This window comes from Symphalangus syndactylus, chromosome 1 (assembly GCF_028878055.3).
Source record: "Symphalangus syndactylus isolate Jambi chromosome 1, NHGRI_mSymSyn1-v2.1_pri, whole genome shotgun sequence".
NCBI lineage: Eukaryota > Metazoa > Chordata > Mammalia > Primates > Hylobatidae > Symphalangus > Symphalangus syndactylus.
Genome location: NC_072423.2, coordinates 111,520,290 through 111,542,017, shown reverse-complemented (window position 1 = coordinate 111,542,017; position 21,728 = coordinate 111,520,290). Strand labels below are relative to the sequence as shown.

The 21,728-nt window shown below is 53.0% G+C and overlaps 4 protein-coding genes across 21 annotated transcripts in view; 1 reads left to right on the top strand and 3 right to left on the bottom strand.

Moving 5' to 3' along the window:
• The window catches only part of RHOA (ras homolog family member A), a 61,049-nt gene extending 57,887 nt beyond the window's left edge, over positions 1-3,162 (bottom strand). For 3 of the 10 annotated variants that reach the window (XM_063610663.1, XM_063610673.1, XM_063610661.1), the window contains exon 1: positions 2,380-2,673. The gene's annotated coding sequence lies outside the window, so the exon portion shown is untranslated. Of the gene's footprint in view, positions 1-2,379; positions 2,679-2,963 lie in introns of those variants that run through there. The other 7 variants (XM_063610670.1, XM_063610666.1, XM_063610674.1 and 4 more) reach the window with 5 other exon arrangements.
• Positions 2,770-7,319, top strand: TCTA (T cell leukemia translocation altered). The gene is made up of 3 exons (XM_055277178.2): positions 2,770-3,200; positions 3,616-3,670; positions 5,656-7,319. Exons 1-3 carry the CDS (start codon positions 2,987-2,989, stop codon positions 5,696-5,698), a joined length of 312 nt encoding a protein of 103 aa, XP_055133153.1. The 5' UTR covers positions 2,770-2,986; the 3' UTR covers positions 5,699-7,319.
• Positions 7,320-7,621: 302 nt separating this feature from the next.
• AMT (aminomethyltransferase) lies at positions 7,622-13,951 on the bottom strand. Of its 6 annotated transcripts, none has more exons than XM_055277015.2 (10): positions 13,486-13,951; positions 13,229-13,396; positions 12,618-12,698; positions 11,341-11,472; positions 10,848-10,926; positions 10,398-10,543; positions 10,109-10,289; positions 9,573-9,653; positions 8,664-8,819; positions 7,622-8,563 (listed from the first exon to the last, which is right to left on the bottom strand). In XM_055277015.2, the coding sequence occupies exons 1-10, from the start codon at positions 13,573-13,575 to the stop codon at positions 8,385-8,387; spliced, it is 1,293 nt and encodes a 430-aa protein (XP_055132990.1). In that variant the 5' UTR covers positions 13,576-13,951; the 3' UTR covers positions 7,622-8,384. The 6 variants fall into 6 exon arrangements, with proteins under 6 accessions (XP_055132990.1, XP_055132994.1, XP_055132992.1 ...); XM_055277019.2 differs by lacking the exon at positions 9,573-9,653 and having other exon boundaries at positions 7,622-8,212; positions 8,460-8,563; XM_055277017.2 differs by lacking the exon at positions 9,573-9,653.
• A 128-nt stretch (positions 13,952-14,079) lies between these two features.
• On the bottom strand, positions 14,080-21,238 carry NICN1 (nicolin 1, tubulin polyglutamylase complex subunit). 4 transcript variants are annotated; one of them, XM_055277096.2, is made up of 6 exons: positions 21,014-21,238; positions 17,382-17,558; positions 17,012-17,125; positions 16,496-16,567; positions 16,078-16,182; positions 14,080-16,003 (listed from the first exon to the last, which is right to left on the bottom strand). In XM_055277096.2, exons 1-6 carry the CDS (start codon positions 21,143-21,145, stop codon positions 15,962-15,964), a joined length of 642 nt encoding a protein of 213 aa, XP_055133071.1. In that variant the 5' UTR covers positions 21,146-21,238; the 3' UTR covers positions 14,080-15,961. The 4 variants fall into 4 exon arrangements, with proteins under 4 accessions (XP_055133071.1, XP_063466549.1, XP_063466561.1 ...); XM_063610479.1 differs by having other exon boundaries at positions 17,382-17,552; positions 21,014-21,235; XM_063610491.1 differs by lacking the exon at positions 17,012-17,125 and having other exon boundaries at positions 17,382-17,552; positions 21,014-21,237.
• Between the last annotated feature and the right edge of the window lie 490 nt (positions 21,239-21,728).

Here is a 21,728-nt window from a genome sequence, read left to right as displayed (position 1 = left end):
CACAATGCAATTAAACCCAAGGTGCTGTCTACAGAAGGCCAGCAGCTTCAAATTAGCTCTCTTAGAAGCTGAACTATCAGTCTTTCTTCTCAGAGTTAACATAAATCTCTCAGCTCTCTACCACAATTAAAAAGACGCAAACTAGCACCTTCTCCAGTCACTGCATGGACTCCACCCCATGGGCAAGAAACGCTTGAAGAGCTGCCTGTTTTTACTCTCCTAATAACTTACACCCCCATATGACCAGAATAAACTTTCAAAAAGGAGTTAACTGACAAATGGAAAGAAATCAAGACTACGAAAATACTCCACCACCACCACCACATACATGTGCACAGGGAATTGTTTGATACATGCAGTACCCCAGATCAATAGTCAAAAGTGCCCACAGTTAACTAAAAATATCTTAGCCTGACCTAAATATCTTGGTTTTGAAGCAGTAAAGTGTAGGCCTTGCTCTAGAAGTTGGTCCCTTAAAAAAAAATCCCAACACTTAAAGCCATGATTAGGCCAGCCAGGCACCCTCCTACCTTCATCTATCTCCCTCAATTGAAGGCAAGACCATACAGTTAACAAGGGGAGAGTGCTGTGTAAGCCAATGAACTGAAATTTTTTGGCAAATGAACAGTTTCTCCCAAACTATTCACCATCAACAAGGTTTAAAAGAAGAAACAATGGAATAAGCTGGAAGTCCTGAATTTTAGCTGACTCTGGAGGCCAACTGCTTGGGAGTAAATGGAGAATACCTTAACAGAGCAGACAGTTCTGGTCTGCTCCTGACTAGATAGATAATCTTGGGAAATTTACTTAAGTCTCTGGGACTCAAGTTTGCTCATCTGCAAATGGGGTTGGACAACCAGTCCTGAAAGATTCCTCTTAAATCTAAAACTCAAGAACTATACAGTATCCCTACTCTCTTCTTCCCTCCAACACAGATTTTTATGAGAACAGAGAGGATAAATCTAGCACCAGACTTTAATTCAAACCAAGGTGCACCTTATATATTTAATGTCCCCAAGAGCCATCAGTGCGCCACAAAAGTAGATGGAACCAATTAAGACAAGTTATCCAGAGATCCTTCAATAAGTCATTCTTTACAATTAAAAACTAGTCTTTTTTCAGTCCAACGTCACTTGTGCCAAATGCTCAAAACAGTACCTCCGCCAATCTAGCCACATCTAAGGTGACTATCATCCACATGGTACACATTACACATCTGGGTGATACTAAGTGGTTGAAAAATTCTCACCACATACAACATTTTAAATTATGGATGTTTTTTGGTTTTTCAATTTTTGTCCTTCAGAAAGGCAGAGTGAAATATAATCTACTTACACACCCGCAAGAAACGTTTATTTTAAAAGACTTTCTTCAAGACAAAAAGAACCAAACACGTCAACAGAGGTAAAAATTTAAAATCAGAACTATTAAAAAACACAAGTGGAACCAACTCTGAGGTAAAAAGGATTCCAATTTTCCACCGTAAACTACTAAACAAGGTTTGTGAACAAATCAACTGGGATGCAAATAGCGCTATTCAATGAAGACAACCTGTAACTGTAGATCCAATCAGTAACTAAGGCACAGATGTTTAGGTCATTCCTAATCAATACAGCGACTTCGACTAAGCAACATTGCATCTATTTTCATGCAACATCGCTTAAATCATTTATAGTTTTGAGTGTGTTTTTTATTTTTCCAACTGGAAAATACCCCTTTTCCACTCAATACAGACCCCAAAGCTTTCAGACGAGTTCGGGCGCGTTCGGGGTGGTATGGCCGTAGATCATACCCCTGAGTTCAATACAATCTTTTACTTACTTACACAGTCTCCAACAAGTCTGCATTAAAAGAAAACCTACCCAAAGTGTAACTGGACCTTAATCAATATAAAACAGTGATTATCGTTTCTCGTTAAACGTAAAAAGCAAAATGGAGTTGTAAAGAGTTACTTTCCCATTTCAACTCCGACAGCCACGCGCGCTTTCAGCGGCCGGCTACATTGCGCGGTCGCGGGGCCCGGCCCAAAGCCCCCGCCCTGCCCGGCGCTGCCAGGAGAGGAAGCTGCGGGACCGAGGGCGGGCAGGCGGGCAGCTTGGGCTCCACCAGGCCTGGCCGGGCGGGGGAAGGGGCACAGGAGACTACGGGGCGCGCTTCCGGGGACTGCGCGGGCGGGGTCCCCGCTTGGGGCGCGGGGCCCGGGCTGCGAGTCAGGTCAAGGGTCAGGGGCCAGGGGCGGTTCGGCCAGGGGCGGCTCGGCCACGAGCAGCCAGTGGGGCGCGGCCGCGGCCGCGGCGGGGCGGCGGCCTGCCGGCCGGAAGAGTCCCGGACGGGCGGGCCTGGGGCCCCGCGGCGCTTGGAGGGAACCCTTCCGCTCACCTCAGGCAACGAATCCGAGTCCAGCCTCTTCGCGCCGGGGACGCCGGTCCGCGAGTCGCAAGCTCGGAGACGAAGGCGGGCAGCTGAAGACCAGACCGTGGACTAACGAGAGAACCCACGGAGCACCGCGAGCTGCGGGAGGGGAGCGCGAGAGAGCGAGGGCGGGCGGCGGCGGGAGGGCGGGGAACGACGTGCACGCCCCCGAGTGCCCAGCGGGCTCGAGCCGGCACAGGTCGCGGCCCCGCGCACGCGCGCGCACTCACAGCTCATCCACTATTGCTCAGGAGCCCGTCCACGCCCTAAAAGCAAAACCCTTAACCAATCATTGCAGCCGCGTGGGGCATCACGGGAACTCCGGCGCTATAAAAGACCTGGTTGCTATTTTGTACTCCCGGAGTCACTCATCCCTTAAGCAAGTGGGGTGGGGTTAGGTGCGCGTGCGCGGTTTTAATACTCCTCCCCGAACTGCCAACTCTTCACGCATGCGAAGTAGGCCCCGCCCTGCCTGGATTTACGCGTGCGCACTAACGGGCCTGGTCCCAGAAGACCACACGCGTGCGTGGTGGGGACTACGGTGACAGTACCTCGGGTGGGGCGAGGGCCAGTCATGGCGGAGTCCTGGTCTGGGCAGGCCTTGCAGGCTCTGCCGGCCACGGTACTGGGCGCGCTGGGCGGCGAGTTCTTGCGGGAGTGGGAGGCGCAGGACATGCGCGTGACCCTCTTCAAGCTGCTGCTGCTGTGGTTGGTGTTAAGTCTCCTGGGCATCCAGCTGGCGTGGGGGTTCTACGGGAATACAGTGACCGGGTTGTATCACCGTCCAGGTGAGGCTTCCTATGAACCTCCGTGGGCTGGCCGCCCCCGCCCCCACCCTCTCCCGACTGTACCATTGGGTTCCCCACTATCCTGCAAGAGGCTCATCAGAACTTAACATTGGTTCATGGCCTTACCACCCTGAACGCATCTGACCTCGGAAGCTAAGCCAGGTACTTGGATGGGAGAACTTAACGTTGTGCCCTGACTCATGCCACCGTACCATTTTACGCCAGAATCCCCACCAGTCCACCCATCACAATGTATCTGTTCCTCAGAACTCTCAACTGGCAATACCATTAGTCCCTTAGGACCCTCACCAGACTTCACCAAACAATACCAGTGGTCTGTAACCTGACCTGGGCTGATGCCTGCTCAGATTCCCATCCCAGCCTGCTGCAGCTCTGGATGTGTTTTTGCCTCCAGGTCTGGGTGGTCAGAATGGATCCACGCCTGATGGCTCCACCCATTTCCCTTCGTGGTGAGTAAATCTGTCCATACCGCAACCCCATGCTTGGCGTTCCAAGGACACTCCTGTGCTGGTGACAGAGAGGGGAGTTCTCAGGCTATAAGCCCACCAGCTTAATGGCCTTTGTAGCAAGCTTCAAGTCTGCACGCAGAGCTCAGGCTTCAAGTTAGGATGACAGCAAGGTCTGGACAGTCCATCGGCATGCTGTTCAGCAGCCTGTAGGATAGGTGGTGGTATTGTCATAATTTCAGAGAGATGAACTGACAGGTTTGTTGGATTCCACTCCGCACAATCCCCTCAGTTGGGAAGGCAGTAATCTCTGTCCTTAGCACATTGACCTCATCAGGGTCAGCCTCCTCTTCTGCAAAACATGCACTCACTAATCAGGGCATTCATTCAGATAATCTCTAGGCCCCTATCACATGATAGGGGCCACACGAGGCCCAGAGAACAAAGACAACCCGGGCCCTGCTCATGGGGAGCCAGGGATTTATTAGGGGAGGGCAGCAATGCATGGGGCAAGGGTGGTCAGGGAAGGCTTCTCCCAAGAAAGACAACTAAGCCGAGATCAAAGGCCACAGGGCAACAAAGTGTACCAAGCAAAGTGAATGGATAGAGCAAGGCTAAGAGGGAAGGATAAGGGTGACATATTAGAATAGGTAAGACTGTGATGCTGGAGCTTGAATGTGAGAGCTTGTTGGACCCTGGGAACCATTGAGAGACTAAACAAGGCTGTGGTCTGATCTAATTTGCCTTTATAAATGCCTACTTCATGGCAAGTAGATAAAGGGGTCCAAGAGTTAGGACTAGAGGTTAGAAAGGCTGCCACTGCCCAGGTTTCTGTCTTAGAGAAGAGGCCAGGCCCCATGGCTCATGCCTGTAATCCCAGCACTTTGGGAGGCTGAGATGGGCAGATCACTTGAGGTCAGGAGTTTGAGGCCAGCCTGGCCAACAGGGAAACCCCGTCTTTACTAAAAATAGAAAAAATTAGCTGGGCATGGTGGCCTACGCCTGTAATCCCAGCTACTCAGGAGGCTGAGGCATGAGAATCACTTGAACCCAGGAGGCAGAGGTTGCAGTGAGCCCAGATCACGCCACTGCACTCCAGACTGGGCATCAGAGTGAGACTCTGTCTCAAATAAATAACAGGCCGGGCACGGTGGCTCACGCCTGTTCCTAGCACTTTGGGAGACTGAGGAGGGTAGATCGCCTGAGGCCAGGAGTTTGAGACCAGCCTGGCCAACATGGCGAAACCTCGTCTCCATTAAAAATACAAAAATTAGCTGGGTGTGGTGGCAGGCGCCTGTAATCCCAGCTACTTGGGAGGCTGAGGCAGGAAAATTGCTTGAACCCGGGAGGTGGAGGCTGCAGTGAGCTGAGATCTTTTCATTGCACCCCAACCTGGGCGACAAGAGTGAAACTCCGTCTCAAAAAAAGAAAAGTAGGCCGGGTGCGGTGGCTCACTCTTGTAATCCCAGCACTTTGGGAGGCCGAGGCGGGCGGATCACGAGGTCAGGAGATCGAGACCACGGTGAAACCCCGTCTCTACTAAAAATACAAAAAATTAGCCGGGCGTGGTGGCGGGCGTCTGTAGTCCCAGCTACTCAAAGAGGCTGAGGCAGGAGAATGGCGTGAACCCAGGAGGCAGAGCTTGCAGTGAGCTGAGATTGCGCCACTGCACTCCAGCCTGGGCGACAGAGCGAGACTCCGTCTCAAAAAAAAGAAAAGTAATAACAATAATAATAAATAAAAAGAATAAAACTAGAGAAGGATGGCAATGCCGTACTAACATGGAGAACCAGGAAGAAGAATGGGTCTGCAGGGAGAAGGTGCTGGGCCCAGGGTGGGCTGTGGGAGATCAGCAGAGAGGTCTGGATTGTTATGTGACTTTACTGAGCCTAGCTCAGCCCCCAAGAAGGAGCTTGGGGGAGCCAATTTCAGCAACTGTTCTGCCCATGGAATAACCCCTCTCTCTTCTCTCTCTCCTTCACTTTCAGGGAAATGGCAGCAAATGAACCTCTCAAAACCCACAGAGAATAAGGGAAGGCAGCAGAGAGGGTCTCCAAGGGCATCACTGGGTCTGCTGGCTTCTACACTGGGTTCTGCTACTCCCCAGACATCAGGGACAACTGTCGGGGGTTCAGGGTTGGTAGCAGGGAGTACCCAGTGCCTGCAGGGCTGGGCCTCTTCTGCCTCTTGACCCTGCTCCCTCACCCAGGCACTGGGCAAGTGAAGAGTTTGCCTGTACCCTTATCTGGGTGCCTTAAGGAGAGAGATTGTGTTCCTCCTCTCTCAGGGGTGATAACTCAGGAAGCCTCTGGGTTGGGAAGACCATCAGTTCTTTTGTCTTACGTTTCTTTTCCTGTCCCTCTTCCCATCTCCAAGATGTGACCCCATAAAAATTTTTCCTGAGTTGGCCAGGCATGGTGGCTCACGCCTGTAATCCCAACACTTTGGGAGGCTGAGGCAGGCAGATCAGGAGGTCAGGAGTTCAAGACCAGCCTGACCAACATGGTGAAAACCCCATCTCTACTAAAAATACAAAAATTAGCCGGGTGTGGTGGCGCACACCAGTAATCCCAGCTACTCAGGAGGCTGAAGCAGGAGATTCGCTTGAACCTGGGAGGCAGAGGTTGCAGTGAGCCGAGATTGCACTGTTGTACTCCAGCCTGGGCGACAGAGCGAGACTTCATCTCAAAAAAAAAAATTTTTTTCCTGAGAGGAAGCCTGAGGTTGACCAGCTCTGGGGTTTGTAAGGCAGGTCTGTTTTCTCCTAGGCCCTGAGTTTTCTGAATCTCTGGTTTTGCTTTGTTGGCAAGGAGCCAGGGAATCCTGACCTGAACCAGACCTTAAGCTCTATGGTTATTTAGCTGGCCATTCAGGTATAAGGCAGGGTGGTGTAACTGCTGGCATCATCCAGATGGAGGCACCAAACACCCACATACCTGGCCCAACCAGACTTCTCCTGTGAGCCAGGCAAAGGAAATTGTCATCTGCCAACTGTCCTACTCATATTCCTCTCAGTCCTTCTTGGGGGTAAGCTGAGTACCTGAAGGAGGACAGCTGAACCCCTGGGGTAGCCTCCTACCCACCACTGCTTAAGTGCCTATGGGAATGTGAGTCTGTACCTTGTGCCCTCATAGGATGGTACCAAGCATTTAGTGCACAGTGGCCCCATCATAGCCTGCAGCCTCATCATTTCCCATCTGGACCTGGCGCAAATGCACGTCACAGGCTCAGCTCCTCCCCACTAGCATCTTCTCTGCCTTCAAGAACCAGGCAGCCCTGCCATGTCACAGTAGGCCAGGGTAGTTTCCAAAGATGTGGGTGGCAAATGCCCCTATAGAAACACCAGTACCTGAAAGCACTGTAGCCCTGGACCTGCCTCCTTCCCTTGTGGCCGTACTTCTGTTTCCATCTGCTGGGCCACCAGCCACTTTAGTGACCCCTGCCTACTTCCTCCCTGTTGGATGTCACACTTCCATCTGGCTGCCTTTGCCTAAGCCATCTTTGTGGTAGGGGGCCCTGGAATTGCGGCTGTACTGAGGATAATGTTATTCACAGCCCCTGGCCCACCCACTAATACTACTGCACAGAGTCAGGATCTCACATTTCACCCCAGGCTCAACTGAGGATGTGGCTTATTAAACACGGAAGTGCATCGGTTGTTGTGGTTATTCAGACAGAACAAGGGTGTGCATGCACAGGGGCAGTGAGAGAGGGAACATCCTGGAAGCTGTTGCCCCTTGGGACCCAGATGCAACAACTTGCAGGGAGGGGAGAGGTGATGCCAGCTCCCTGGAGGAGCAGGGATGGGGTGCCCAACAGGGGCAATATCTCCATTTTTATAGACTGGCCCCTTTCAAGGAGAACCTATTCCAAGCTTGTCTTGGAGGCCAGGAAGGCAGGCATTGGGTTGGCATTTCAGGAACCCTGTGAACAGAGAACTATGAAGCTAGAGACTGGCAAGTAAGAAGGAAGTTTAATTTTTTTTTTTAGGATTCAGTGGAGTCCGTTAATGCATACCAGGGGCAAAGGTCAGCCCAGGGTAAGGCAAGTCTGGGAGGAAGCCCACCCTGCCCTACAACACCCCTGGAGCTCAGAATAGGTGGTGAGCCTGCCATGGTTTGCCACTGGGCAGCACACTAGACCAACTTGGGAATGTGGAAGAGTGAGTCTGTATTCCTTCAGCCATCCCCAAGTTTACACACAGGCATAGCAGCCCTACTGTGAGTCAGCAATCATTCCTGACTTGCAGTAGGTACAATTTGCATTTATGGAAAGCAAACTGGAGGGGGTAGCCTAAGTCCACACTACCCATGTTATTACCCTTTGCAATGTGAAAAACCATGGTGAGGTAGGTTGGGCAGGTTTTATCTTCCCCGCAAAGGTGAGCCTTTGCTCCACAGCCAGCACCTGGCAGAGTGGGAGAGATGGCAGAACCAAAGCTTCTCATTACTCTCCAGCAGGCAAGAGTAGGTCAGTGGGATCATGGACTGAAACAAGACATTGTGTGAGCTGGTCCGTCACTCAGAAGCAGGGTCCTGAAGGAAGCTGGAGTGGCATGAGTTAGGTGGGGGGAATAGGTGGTGTGGCTCCTCAACCAGACAATTAGAATCAGCCTCCACCTTAACTGCCCACCCCCAGTGAGTTCTGCCTCAGCTTCTTGACTGACCCCTTGTAGGGGCAAAACTCCTGGAAGGGACAGCCCCACCCTGAGCCAGCTTCACTTGAGGGTATAGTAGTTTGTGGGCACAAAGGGCATCTTGCTGACTACAGCCATCTGCTGCTTCCGCCGCACCTCTACCAGCAGCATTGTCCCTGGACGACTGTACTCGCAGGGCACATAACCCATCGCCACATTCTTCTTCAGAGAGGGCGAGGGGCAGCCACTAGTCACAGTACCTGTCAAGCAAGCATAAGCCATGCATCAGCACCACCCTGCCAGTGCCCCCACCCTCCTGGGGATGAGACAAGGGCTTCCCAGCTTCCTTGGTCCACCTACCAATCTTGATACCCTCCATGTTCAGGATGGGACTGTGTGCCCGCATGGGGGCCCCCTCACACATCAACCCCACACGCCTCCGCTGCACTTTGCCCTTCAGCTGGGGAACAATGACCTTGGCTCCAGGGAAGTCCATAGCAGCTCGGCGGCGCTTCCCTGGAGAATGACACGAGACATAAGCCACAGCCCATAGAAGTCCTGGCCACAGGAGGTCCTTATGAGGTCCTCAAGTAACACACTATCTAGCATCAAGGCCCCTTCGCTTGGGCTACTCCAGGCTCTATTCCTCCCCTCACTGCCGTCAGCCAACCAACCACCTCCTATCCCCTAGAGGCCATGCTGCCCACCTGCTGAGCATCTTCAGTTTCTTTTTTTTTTCTGAGATGGAGTCACTCTGTCCCCCAGGCCCAGAGTGCAGTGGCACGATCTCAGCTCACTGCAAACTCTGCCTCCCAGGTTCAAGTGATTTACCTGCCTCAGTCTCCTGAGTAGCTGGGATTACAGGCACCCGCCACCATGCCTGGCTAATTTTTATATTTTTAGTAGAGATGGGGTCTTACCATGTTGGCCAGGCTATTCTCGAATTCCTGACCTCGTGATCCACCCACCTTGGCCTCCCAAAGTGCTGGGATTACAGGTGTGAGACACCATGCCCGGCAGCATCTTCAGTTTCTTTTTTTTCTTTTTTTTTTGAGACGGGGTCTCGCTCTATCGCCCTGGCTGGAGTGCAGTGGCGCGATCTCGGCTCACTGCAAACTCCACCGCCCAGGTTCATGCCATTCTCCTGCCTCAGCCTCCCGAGCAGCTGGGACTATAGGCGCCCGCCACAATGCCCAGCTAATTTTTTTTTTGTATTTTTAGTAGAGACGGGGTTTCACCGTGTTAGCCAGGATGGTCTTGATTCCTGACCTCGTGATCCGCCCGCTTTGGCCTCCCAAAGTGCTGGGATTACAGGTGTGAGCCACCGCATCCGGCCAACATCTTCAGTTTCTTTTTTTTTTTTTTTTTTTGAGACGGAGTCTTGCTCTGTCGCCCAGGCTGGAGTGCAGTGGCGCAATCTCGGCTCACTGCAAGCTCCACCTCCTGGGTTCACACCATTCTCCTGCCTCAGCCTCCCGAGTAGCTGGGACTACAGGCACCAGCCACCACGCCCGGCTAATTTTTTTGTATTTTTAGTAGAGACGGGGTTTCACCATGGTCTCGATCTCCTGACCTCGTGATCCTCCCGCCTCGGCCTCCCAAAGTGCTGGGATTACAAGCATGAGCCACCGTGCCCGGCCTCATCTTCAGTTTCTAATGGGCAAAGCCACAGTGGCACCTTCAGGGAAGGGAGGCTCAAGAAGGCTCCAGGCTACATAACCTTTGGAGGAGTCATGGGCTGGCTAGTCTTATTAAGGGTCACCCCAACCTCCAGGACCCTATCCTTGAGTGCTGGCCCAGCTCACCCAGTGTCCAACTGAGGCTGCCCTCCACAGGTGTAGTGTGTTCATTAATGTCATTCCCGTACAGGCAGAGGCCTGCCTCCAGGCGCAGGCTGTCCCTGGCTGCCAGCCCTGCCAGCTTCACCTCTGGGTTTTTCAGAAGAGCTGTTGCCAGGTGAACTGCCCCCGCTACTGGCACCGAGATCTGTATGAAACACCAGAGGGCAGATGGGAAGCTCCCTGTACCACATACCCCCAACCCCTCACATGCATCTTTGCCCTGTACTGCCCCCTACACCACTTCTTGACACACCTCCACACCATCCTCTCCTGTATAGCCACAGCGGGTCACGCGGCAGCCAGACACGCCAAACACCTCCATCACAGCACTGGTCATGAAGGGCAGTTTCCTCAGGTCATCTGCCACGCCGGCCTGTAGTACCTGGGCTGCAGTGGGGCCTGAGCCCAGGGAGCCAGTGACCAAATATCCAGGTCCCAGCATCCCTCAAAGCTGGACTAAAGCCTTATTCAGGGACCAGAACAAGCCCTGAGCACATCTTACTCTGTAAGTGGGAGAAGATGCCCTTGTCCCTAGCCCATGGACCCTTGTGGTAGGTAGGAAGAGGGCAAGATACCAAACTTAAAATTATGGCACACAAGTATCACACCTTCCACACCTTCTTCTTGGTATGGCCTCTGTGCTAAGCAGTCAATGAAGCCAGGAAGGCAAAGGTTGGCTCCAACTCCAGCCCAGCCCTCTCACCTTGCAGAGCTAGCAGGGCATTATCCAACACCTCCAGGCCCACATCTCTGCCCTGGTTCTGAAGCTCCCTGAGCTTGTCCTAAAAGACAGAAACACAAGAGCATCTGGGGCCACTTACTGAGCACCTACCATGGGCTGGACACTGCAGAGCTGGACAGTAGTGAGACAGTGGAGAGGAGGAGGAGGGAGGAAAAAAAAGGTAGTAGGCTGGTTCCCATCTTATAAGGTCACATAGCTACTAAGTGATAGAGATGACCCAATCCCAGTTCTGCCACCTCACACCAGAGGGGCCAAGACCCCCTCCCCATGCCTGGTAATCCCCCACCACCAAACCCTGGCATGCTCCAGAGAGGGCCTGCTCTTGAGTCTCATAGCTGTTCATTCACTCAGCCATTTTCCAGGTCCCTTGTCTGTGCCAACCCTGTCTTGGACAACAAGGATGCTGCTCTATGAACAAGGAAGACGAGGTGCCTAGAACACAGAGGGGGTGTACCTGCATGAGGGCCAAATCTTTCTCCCAGCAGCCAGCGTTGGACACCACATACAGGTGGCCCTCGGAAGTATTGGTTACAATCAAGTCATCTAAGATGCCTCCAGCCTCGTTGGTAAACAGCGACAGTGTCCCCTAGGACCAAAGTGGAGCGTTTTGGCTTCCAGGTCCAGGAGGGCAAAGCCAAGGGTGAGCCAGACACAACCCTGGACCCACTTAGCTACCAAAAGGTTATGAACCCTAATGTGAAGGACTCAGGGTGTGCAAGGTACAAGTCTGGGCCCAAGTCCAAGGTCTTTGATCCTCATGCACCAAGTAAGTTTTCATCCCCTCCCTACCTTGGGGTGCTTCCCTGATCTGGTAAGACCTCTGCACCGCCCCCAACTCTGTACTGAGAGCCCCATCTGACGCTTAATCTATGACACCTAGGACCTGCTGCTTCACCTACCCAAACCTGGGACGACTCAGCCCATGTGCCAACCCACAGAACAAAAGCTTCAAAGGTCATCTTGATGATCTCAGGCTCTCCTAAGTATTCCATAGCAATGCCCCCCAAAAACTTCCTTAGCCTCCCCACTGGATGGACAAAAAGCCTGAGGTTGAGGGGTCACATGAATCACCTGGGGATCTTGTTAAAATGAAGGTTCTGATTCAGCAGGTCTGGAGCAGTGCCTGAGAGTATATTCCTAACAAGCTCCAAAGACGTTGGTTTAGAGACCACACTTTGTTGTTATTTTTCTTTTTAGACTGAGTCTCGCTCTGTCACCCAGGCCAGAGTGCAGTGGTGCAACCTCAGCTCGCTGCAGCCTCAGCCTCCCGAGTAGCTGGGACTACAAGCGCGTGCCACCACGCCCGGCTAATTTTTGTATTTTTAGTAGAAACGAGGTTTTGCCATGTTGGCCAGGCTGGTCTCGAACTCCTGACCTCAGGTGATCCACCCACCTTGGCCTCCCCAAGTGCTGGGATTACAGGTGTTTGAGTCACGTCGCCTGGCCAGGGACCACATGTTGAATAGAGAGGGGTTAGGCAGAAAGGATGGCCAGAGAGTAGCATATTAACCTTGGTTTCTGGCCTCCTAGCCTGATGTAGTAAGGCTGGGATATTCCCCTCCCTACAAATGTCTGTGTCTCTGGAAATGACTCAGGGATTCTGTCCAAGACTGCAAGCCCTGAGAAGCTGTGTTTGACTCATCTCTGTGCCCCTAAGCCTGAGGTAGGGACTCAGCCCATTTGCTGGCTCATGACTAAGAAAACTCATAGAGCAGAAACAAAAGGGCCCACCTGGTTTGGTCTTAGCTCTGCAATGTCTCCAACCACTAGACTCTCCATCAGCTTCACCCGGTCACTACCAAGTATCTTGGTCTGGGGAAGAGATTGAAAGCCTCAGGCCATTGCAACAGCTACAATCCAAAAGGCCACTAAGCAAGGATGCATCCTCCCTGCCATCCACAGTGCAGTCCAGCCCACCCAAAGTGACTAACCAGTCTTTTGGTTCTGTACGTGGCAAAGGACCACCTTCTGATTTCCTGACCTCCCCCATCACTCTGTGCGGGGGGACTGCCAGGGAACTGGACAGGACCTAGCACTTTCCTGAAATAACCCCTTTTCAAACCAACACCCAGCCCAATACATGAGAGTGGGTGTCAGCCCTGGAAAACCCAGGACATTAAGGCACACCACTTAGTTGGGGCAAGCTAGAAGGATGAGATGATGAGACCCTCTGAGCTCATTTCCTTGGGGCCATTGACCTATCCATGACACCCCCATGACCTCTAGCTCTTCTGGGAAGGCTGTCCTTGGAATCCAGTTCACAGCAAACAAAGCCAAGGAGTGGATCACTGTAAACAGGGAGGAAGGCCTGATCAGGCGGCCAGCGTGCTCCCCCGGCTCACCTGCAGCATATGAGACACGTCAAAGAGCGAGCAGTGCTGGCGTGTGTGCAAGTGCGAGTCAGTGTGACTGTCCCGGTACTGCACTGGCAGACTCCAACCCGCAAACGCCACCATTTTCCCGCCGTGGGCCAGGTGGAAGTCATAGAGCGGTGTCCTGCGGAGCACCTCCTGCGGGCGGCTGGGCTTAGTGCCACCAGGGCCCTAGCCCCCAGCCGCTTCCCTCCCCCACCCTCCAGGATCCGCACCCTCTATCCCACCTGTGCGCAACTAAGTGGACGACACAACGCCGGGGGGAATGCCTGCAGGCGAAAGCCCAGACAGGCCACCACACTTACAGCCCTCTGCATCGTCGCCTGCAACGAGTGCAGACGGCGCACAGAGGCCACCACACTGCCAGGCACGCCGGGAGATGTAGTCCAGGCCTCTGCTCGGACAGGTCTCTCTCCGGAGCAAAGGATCTGAAGGGGGCGTGGGCAGCCCCGAGGGCAGGCTGGGATTTAGAGCAGAGAATGCAGGAACTCGCAACCACAGGGAAACAGCCTCCGGCTCTTTCGGCTGGCTCTTCAGGGCAGCTTGGGCAATCCAGAGCTGATTGGGCTGCCCAGAACAAAGCTAGGGGCTAGACCGCCCCCTGCAGAACCGCCCTCTGCAGAACCACCCTGTCTCCAAAGGGTCAAAGTTCTGGAAAGGGCTGAAAGGTCTGAATCATACCTTTAGTACCTCAAGAGAGTAAGGTCAAGTGGGGGTGGGGAAGGTGGGCCAGCCTGGCAGGTAGGCAGCACCACAGTAGTCTGTCCTCATGTGGACCCCTAGTTCCACAGCTCTCCCACCAGGCAGACAGCCAGCAGTCATGCATTCTATAAGTATTTATTGATCTTACTGCATACCAGGCCTTCGGATGGGGACACAGCCAGGAATGAAGCATGGTCTCTGCTACCATAAGGTCCTCTTCACTCACACACACACTGAGGACTACTGCTCCATCACGCTTTCCGAAGCAGCTGAGTGGGGCTATGTAAGTGACCTTGCAGATAAAGTCGCCACCTGCAAGAACTCACAGGTGAGAGCAGAGGGTGGCCACCAAAAGGTCACTGAACTCCCCCAAGAAAACTGTTGAGCCACACACATGTCCAACTTTCCAGGTCCAAGACATACTGCAGTACTGCTTTGTAATAGCCACCAGGTGCAAAGCCAGGAAGAACCAGAGGGAAACAGGTTTTTCTCACATGAAGGAAGAGCAGCCTGCATCACTTAATAGTTGGCCTGAGTTAATGGAGGACCTAGGCCTCTTAAAATGCAACAATGGGAACCCTTACTTAGACCCACTCCCCACCGTGGTTGATCTCTCATCATGCTAAGCATATCTCTTGGAAAGGGGCAGGCCGGGCACGGTGGCTCATGCCTGTAATCCCAGCACTTTGGAAGGCCAAGGCAGGTGGATCACCTGAGGTCGGGAGTTCGAGACCAGCCTGACCAACATGGAGAAACCCCGTCTCTACTACAAATACAAGATTAGCCAGGCATGGTGGCACATGACTGTAATCCCAGCTACTCAGGAGACTGAGGCAGGAGAATCGCTTGAACCCGGGAGGCGGAGGTTGCAATGAGCCAAGATTGCACCACTGCACTCCAGCCTGGGCAACAAGAGCAAAACTCCACCTCAAAAAAAAAACAACAAAAAAGGAGAGGGGCAACTGGGAGAAAGGATAGAGATGTGCTTTGGGCTATGTCAGATGGCAGAAGGGTCCCAGTTGTTTTTTTTTTTTTTTTTTAAGATGGAGTTTTGCTCTTGTTGCCCAGGCTGGAGTGCAATGGCACGATCTCAGGTCCGCAACCTCCACTTCCCGGGTTCAAGAGATTCTCCTGCCTCAGCCTCCCAAGTAGCTGGGATTACAGGTGCCTACCACCACACCCAGCTAATTTTTTGTATTTTTAGTAGAGACGGGGTTTCTCCAGGTTGGTCAGGCTGGTCTGGAACTCTTGACCTCAGGTGACCCACCTGCCTTGGCCTCCCAAAGTGCTGGGATTACAGGCGTGAGCCACCGCGCCCTGCCTAGAAGGGTCCCAGTTCTTATTCTCAGGCCCTGGTTTTGCTAGAGACACGTGCCCAGGCCCTATGGGCACACCCACTTGAACATATATTCAGGAGCCAGCTCAGAAACCGAGAGACTCAGGCTGCCCAAATCTTCAGGTTTCCTTCCTAGGCAGGCAGCAGAAGAGTTTAGACAGGAAATTTCTTTCTGTGGCATAACACAAATGGAAAGAAAACCACTAGGGGACACACAGGAAGAAATAAGGTTTCTGTTTCTTCCTCAAGTGTCCCAAGTGCCATGGCAGCAATGGCCTTCCAGGTCCATACATGGAGCAGGTTTTAGTAGGTCAGCCCAGCCCTACTGCACTGAGGTGAGGGAATAGGCAGAAGACAGGAATGTGCATGTTGGCAGAAGGGGCAGAGGGCACTCAGGGATTCTCAGTAAGTATAACTGACGAGTGTTTTTGGGTAGAAGGAAGAATTGAGTTGCAGCCAGGCGAAGACAGAGCACCCCCTGCCAGGAGCTCATGCTGAAGTAACATGGTAAGCCCCTGAGAATCTTGAATCTGTGAACGTGGCCCGGACAGAACAGGCATGCAGGCAACACTTGGAATGCACAGGAAACACACTTCAGCCTCTGGTGGCCAAAACCAAGTCTGGGTGGGCACAGAAAGGCCAACATCTTGGCTAGGAGCAACCATTCAAGTGTAGGAGAGCAAGTTCAGGTCGTAACAGCCATCCACCTGAAATACAAAAGACCATCAGGTCTGATCTGCTCAGGGCAAAGCAAGCCAAGCAGAGGGAAGCGATTACTTACATCAAAGCGGCCGATCCTTGTGGAGGTGTGACTGGCCCGGATCATCTCTGTCAGTGCCCACATCTGCTGCACCTCGGAGGATACCCTGCTGGGGTCTGGGAGACCCTGCTCCAGAAGGAGGGGTCAGTGGCCATGGGTCTCTCCCCAGCAGTGCCCTTAGGGCTCCAGAGAGGCCAACCTGGGCTAGGGGCCCTCCAGCTGAGACCAAGAACATTCTCAGATGGCTTATGAAACATGAGGTTAGGGCCTGATGTAGCCCCACAACAGAGATGCCTCAAATCCCACAGAATACCCAGGAGGAAGATAACACCCAAGGGCCCTGGGCCCAGCCCCAGAATTTTACAGGAAGGGGTCCACCTGGCCTGTGCTGGACACTAGAGCCATTCACACGTGGTTCTTACCTAGGGTGAGGGCTTACCTCACGGAGGAGTGCAGGTTGCTCACAGGGCACTGGGTGGGAGAGCCACTTGGGAAAGGTCACGGAGGGGCTCTGCAAAGCAAAGATGTACTGCCCTGAGTGAGACAAAGTGGACAGCTCTGGGACCAGGTTCCAAGGTCCTAGGAGCAAAGAGAAGGGCCCCTGGGCCTCAGACACTGGGAAAACCCTGTTTAGGGAGCCCACAGAGACCTAAAGGGACAGTCAGACTACCTAAGTTCTCCTGCTGTGCAGACAGAGTCCTCAGAAACATAAGCTCAAAAGTGTCTCCCGGCACCTAAAGGCTCCAGCTCTGAAAGTAGCAGGTGGCCCCAAAGGTCAGGGGATGTAGGGACATGGCCTCACCTCTCATTGTGAGCTTCCAGCATTCACACCCAGCTAACCTCCATGAAGGCCCCATTCACAATCTTCACCCATTACCCACCCCACCACCTAGCTTTCCCAGTCATAGAAGCTTTCTGGGGAAAGGGCCAGCCAGCAGCTGAGCTAGTCACTTACCTTTGGTCCCTGCTGATAGATCTGCAGCTCCTCCACTGTGAAAGACAGCCACAGTGGTGATGGCTGCCGCAGAATCAGGCGCAGCTCCGATATTCTAGCCATGTCACACAGCATCTGACACACACACACAAGGACCCAGCGAGGACCCAGCTCACTGCCCAAAAGCCTCCCAACCAGCAATGAGCCAGAATGCTGCCCACCCCGCAGGCCTTTGGGAAGGAAGGAACAGTAGTCCCTCCAAGGCACTTCCCTGGAAGCCACAGTCTAGGCCAGACTGGCCCCCTCTTCCCTCTTGGTATATTGATCCAATACCCCCACCTCTGATAAGTCCTCATCTGGGCTGCCCTGGCCATCCTGAGGCCCAGCTGACCTGATGCTTGAACAGCGATACATACTCCTGGGCTCCCTCCTCACTGTGTGGGTCGGGCATTAGACAGTAGTCCCGCAGGCAGGTCACCCACTTGGCAGGTGTGTGTGCTGAGGTGTGCTGACGGACACGGATGCTCAAAAAAGCTGTGTAGTAATTCTTAAACGTGATTTCCTGCAACTAGAACACATACAACCCATTACAACAAGTCAGACCCAGGCCCAGGGCCTGAAAAGCTCAAAGGTCAAAGATGCCACCTCTTCCTTCCCTGCTTTTTTTTTTTTTTTTTGAGAGGAAATCTTGCTCTGTTGCCCAGGCTGGAGTGCAGTAGCGTGATCTCAGCTTACTGCAACCTCCACCTCCCAGGTTCAAGCGATTCTCCTGCCTCAGCCTCCCTAGTAGCCGGGACTACAGGTACATGTCACCACTCCCAGCTAATTGTTTTGTATTTTTAGTAGAGACAGAATTTCACCATGTTGGCCAGGATGCTCTCACATTCCTGACCTTAGGTGATCCACCTGCCTCTTCCCCTTTGAATGTACTCTTCTACTAAATTAACAATTTCAACAAGTATCACTAGGGCCCAAAGACAATTCTGCCTTCCTAAAGGTGTTCACAGTCTAAATGAGTAGGTCATGGAAACAAACCATGACTGCAGATCTTGCCACATGTCCAAGATGCTGCTAGAGGGCAGAGTTCTAACCCTGGAAGAGGCAGAAAATGTACATATGAGGCCTGAAGGAGGAAGAGTTCACCAAGTGGACTAAGAAATGTAGAAAACGTGGCCGGGCACGGTGGCTCACACCTGTAATCCCAGCACTTTGGGAGGCCGAGGTGGGCGGATCACGAGGTCAGGAGATCGAGACCATCCTGGCTAACATGGTGAAACTCCGTCTCTACTAAAAATACAAAAAATTAGCCAGGCGTGGTGGTGGGCACCTGTAGTCCCAGCTACTCGGGAGGCTGAGGCAGGAGAATGGAGTGAACCCAGGAGGTGGAGCTTGCAGTGAGCTGAGATCACGCCACTCCACTCCAGCCTGGGCGCGACAGAGCGAGACACCGTCTCAAAAATAAGAAATGTAGAAAATGTAGGCTGGGTGCGGTGGCTTACATCTGTAATCCCAGCACTTTGGGAGGCTGGGGCGGGCGGATCATTTGAGTTCAGGAGTTCGAGACCAGCTTGACCAACATAGTGAAACCCAATCTCTACCAAAAATACAAAAAGTTAGCTGAGCGTGGTGTGGCATGCCTGTAGTCCCAGCTACTCGGGAGGCTGAGGCAGGAGAACTGCTTGAACCCAGGAGGTGGAGGTTGCAGTGAGCCAAGATCAAGCCACTGTAACTCCAGCCTGGGTGACAAAACGAGACTCCCTCTTAGGGAAAAAAAAAAAAAAAAAAGAAATGTAGATAATGTAAAAGTAGCATATACAAATAATTGCCAAAGGGTGAGAGAACCTGGTGTGCCACTGGAACAGCCAGTGATTCGGCTTGACTACTGCAGTGGATCTTGTCATTGGATACTCATCAGAATTACCCAAGAAAATGTGTTACTAAATAAATTATCCAGGCTTCACCTTAGTCTACTAAGTCAGGATTTCCAAGGTTGGGCTCTTTAATTAAGTTTCCCAGCTGATGGTAAGGAACAGCTTGGGGGAGAACCACACACCACAGCACAAAGCTCCTGAGACAGAGAGACAGGGCTGGGCGCAGTGGCTCACACCTGTAATCCCAACACTTTGGGAAGCCCGGGCAGGTGGATCACCTGATGTCACGAGTTCGAGACCAGCCCGTCCCACATGGTGAAACCCTGTTTCTTTTTTTTTTTTTGAGACGGAGTCTCTCTCTGTCCCACAGGCTGGATTGCAGTGGTGCAATCTCGGCTCAATGCAAGCTCCGCCTCCCGGGTGCACGCCATTCTCCTGCCTCAGCCCCCCTGAGTAGCTGGGACTACAGGCGCACGCCAACACGCCCGGCTAATTTTTTGAATTTTTTTTTTTTTTTTTTTGAGACGGAGTCTTTCTCTGTCCCCCAGGCTGGAGTGCAGTGGCGCAATCTCGGCTCACTGCAAGCTCCGCCTCCCGGGTTCACGCCATTCTCCTGCCTCAGCCTCTCCGAGTAGCTGGGACTACAGGCGCCTGCCACCACGCCCGGCTAATTTTTTTGTATTTTTAGTAGAGACGGGGTTTCACCGTGGTCTCGATCTCCTGACCTCGTGATCCGCCCGCCTCGGCCTCCCAAAGTGCTGGGATTACAAGCGTGAGCCACCGCGCCCAGCCTAATTTTTTGTATTTTTAGTAGAGACGGGGTTTCACCGTGTTAGCCAGGATGGTCTCGATCTCCTGACCTTGTGATCCGCCCGCCTCAGCCTCCCAAAGTGCTGGGATTACAGGTTTGAGCCATCGCACCCGGCCTAATTTTTTGTATTTTTAGTAGAGACGGGGTTTCACCGTGTTAGTCAGGATGGTCTCAATCTCCTGACCTTGTGATCCGCCCACCTCGGCCTCCCAAAGTGCTGGGATTACAGGCTTGAGCCACCACGCCCGGCCAGTGAAACCCCGTTTCTACTAAAAAATACAAAAATTTAGCCGGGTGTGGTGGTGGGTGCCTATAATCCCAGCTACTTGGGAGGCTGAGGCAGGATAATTGCTTGAACCCAGGAGGCAGAGGTTGCAGTGAGCCAAGATAGTGCCACTGCACTCCAGCCTGGGCAACAAGAGTGAACCTCCATCTCAAAAAAAAAAAAAAAAGAGACAGAAACAGGTGGGACACAGACACAAAGGGCTCTCAATGCCAGGCCATTGGAGGTGGGTTTTGCCCTCTTTGTTGAGTCATACAGTGTCCAGTCACTCTATCAAGTGATGTGGAAGTGCAACTGGAGATTGGCAACTCGAGTCATTATGGGGATGGTGTTGAGGTAAGTGACCTCTGGCAGGGACTATAAGAATGGGGAAGAGTGGCCAGGCGCGGTGGCTCATGCCTGTAATCCCAGCACTTTGAGAGGCCGAGGTGGGCGGATCACCTGAGGTCGGGAGTTCGAGACCAGCCTGACCAATATGGAGAAACCCCGTCTCTACTAAAAATACAAAATTAGCCAGGCATGGTGGTGCATGCCTGTAATCCCAGCTACTTGGGAGGCTGAGGCAGGAGAAGTGCTTGAATCCGGGAGGCGGAGGTTGCGGTGAGCCGAGATAGTGCCATTGCACTCCAGCCTGGGCAACAAGAGTGAACTCCGATTCAAAAAAAAAAAAAAAAAAAAGCGGGGGGGCGGGGGGAGGCGGCAGGTTTTGGGGTAAATCATTGCTTAGCGATCCCCAACTGTGGCCAGGGAAAAAATGACCCCTAACTTCTATTTTGGTTCACTATTTGGTATTTCCAGCAAAACCTAGCCCACTCTGGCCACCTGCATGCCAGCGTTGTCCTGGATGTGGGCAAGAGACAGCAGAGAACAAGACAGGAAGCTCAATTCTAGGAAAAATGTGTTAACTGAAGGACTAAATAAATGAATGACTAACTAATCTGCAAGCGCAGGGAAGACGGCAGAGGCTTTCCTGTAAAAGATTAAATGCCTGGGAAACGACCGAGATTCCAGGTCGGCCCCGCCCGGGAGCCTCGGTCGCGCCCACCAGGCTTGCTCACCTCGAAGGGAGCGACGCTGGGGAAGGTGACATCGATGACCAGCACGCCAGGCCGGCCTTGGGAGGTCCGCACGTCGCCCACCTGGAGGGCTACGGTGCCTTTCACATGGCAAGGCACCAAAACGCGGGACATGGTGACAGCAGCCGCAACTAAGTGCAACCGCCGCTCTAGGCCCCCGACCACCAGCCCTTCCCGGCATCCTCAGCCGAGCCTCAAGAACTACAACTCCCGGGAGGTCCCGCGTACGGCCAGCCCAGCCAATCACCGACGCTCAGGGTCGGCCGGGAGTCGGAAGTGCCTGCGGAAGTTTTTTTTTTTTTTTTCGTTTTTAACACGGCATCTCGCTCTGTCGCCCCAGCTGTAGTGCAGTGGCGTTATCTCGACTCACTGCAACCTCTGTCTCCGGGATTCAAGCGATTCTCCTGCCTCAGCCTCCCTACTAGCTGGCATTACAGGTGCCCGCCACCATGCCCGGCTAATTTTTTTTTTTTTAATTTTTACTAGAGACGAGGTTTCACCATATTGTCCAGGCTGGTCTCGAATCCCTGGCCTCAAGTAATCCGCCCACCTCGGCCTCCGAAAGTGCGGGAATTACAGGCATGGGTCACCGCGCCCCTCCCACGGAAGTTCTTCTTCAGCCAGTCACTGCGCGAGGCTTAGAGACTACCCGCGAGCCGCGCCTAGCAACTGCCCAGCCTTTCTGTATGCAAGCCAT

Bases quoted from the DNA above. Each gene is read 5' to 3' on its own strand.
- TCTA (XM_055277178.2), top strand. From the start codon at position 2,987: ATGGCGGAGTCCTGGTCTGGGCAGGCCTTGCAGGCTCTGCCGGCCACG. The intron at 3,201-3,615 runs GTGAGGCTTCCT...TTTTGCCTCCAG, and splicing joins CGGGTTGTATCACCGTCCAG to GTCTGGGTGGTCAGAATGGA. The intron at 3,671-5,655 runs GTGAGTAAATCT...CTTCACTTTCAG, and splicing joins TCCACCCATTTCCCTTCGTG to GGAAATGGCAGCAAATGAAC.
- AMT (XM_055277015.2), bottom strand. From the start codon at position 13,575: ATGCAGAGGGCTGTAAGTGTGGTGGCCTGTCTGGGCTTTCGCCTGCAG. The intron at 13,397-13,485 runs GTGGGATAGAGG...AGCCGCCCGCAG, and splicing joins GTCCACTTAGTTGCGCACAG to GAGGTGCTCCGCAGGACACC. The intron at 10,927-11,340 runs GTACACCCCCTC...TCTGTCTTTTAG, and splicing joins AAGATTTGGCCCTCATGCAG to GACAAGCTCAGGGAGCTTCA.
- NICN1 (XM_055277096.2), bottom strand. From the start codon at position 21,145: ATGTCCCGCGTTTTGGTGCCTTGCCATGTGAAAGGCACCGTAGCCCTC. The intron at 17,559-21,013 runs GTGAGCAAGCCT...TATGTGTTCTAG, and splicing joins CCAGCGTCGCTCCCTTCGAG to TTGCAGGAAATCACGTTTAA. The intron at 17,126-17,381 runs GTCAGCTGGGCC...TGTGTGTGTCAG, and splicing joins TATCGCTGTTCAAGCATCAG to ATGCTGTGTGACATGGCTAG.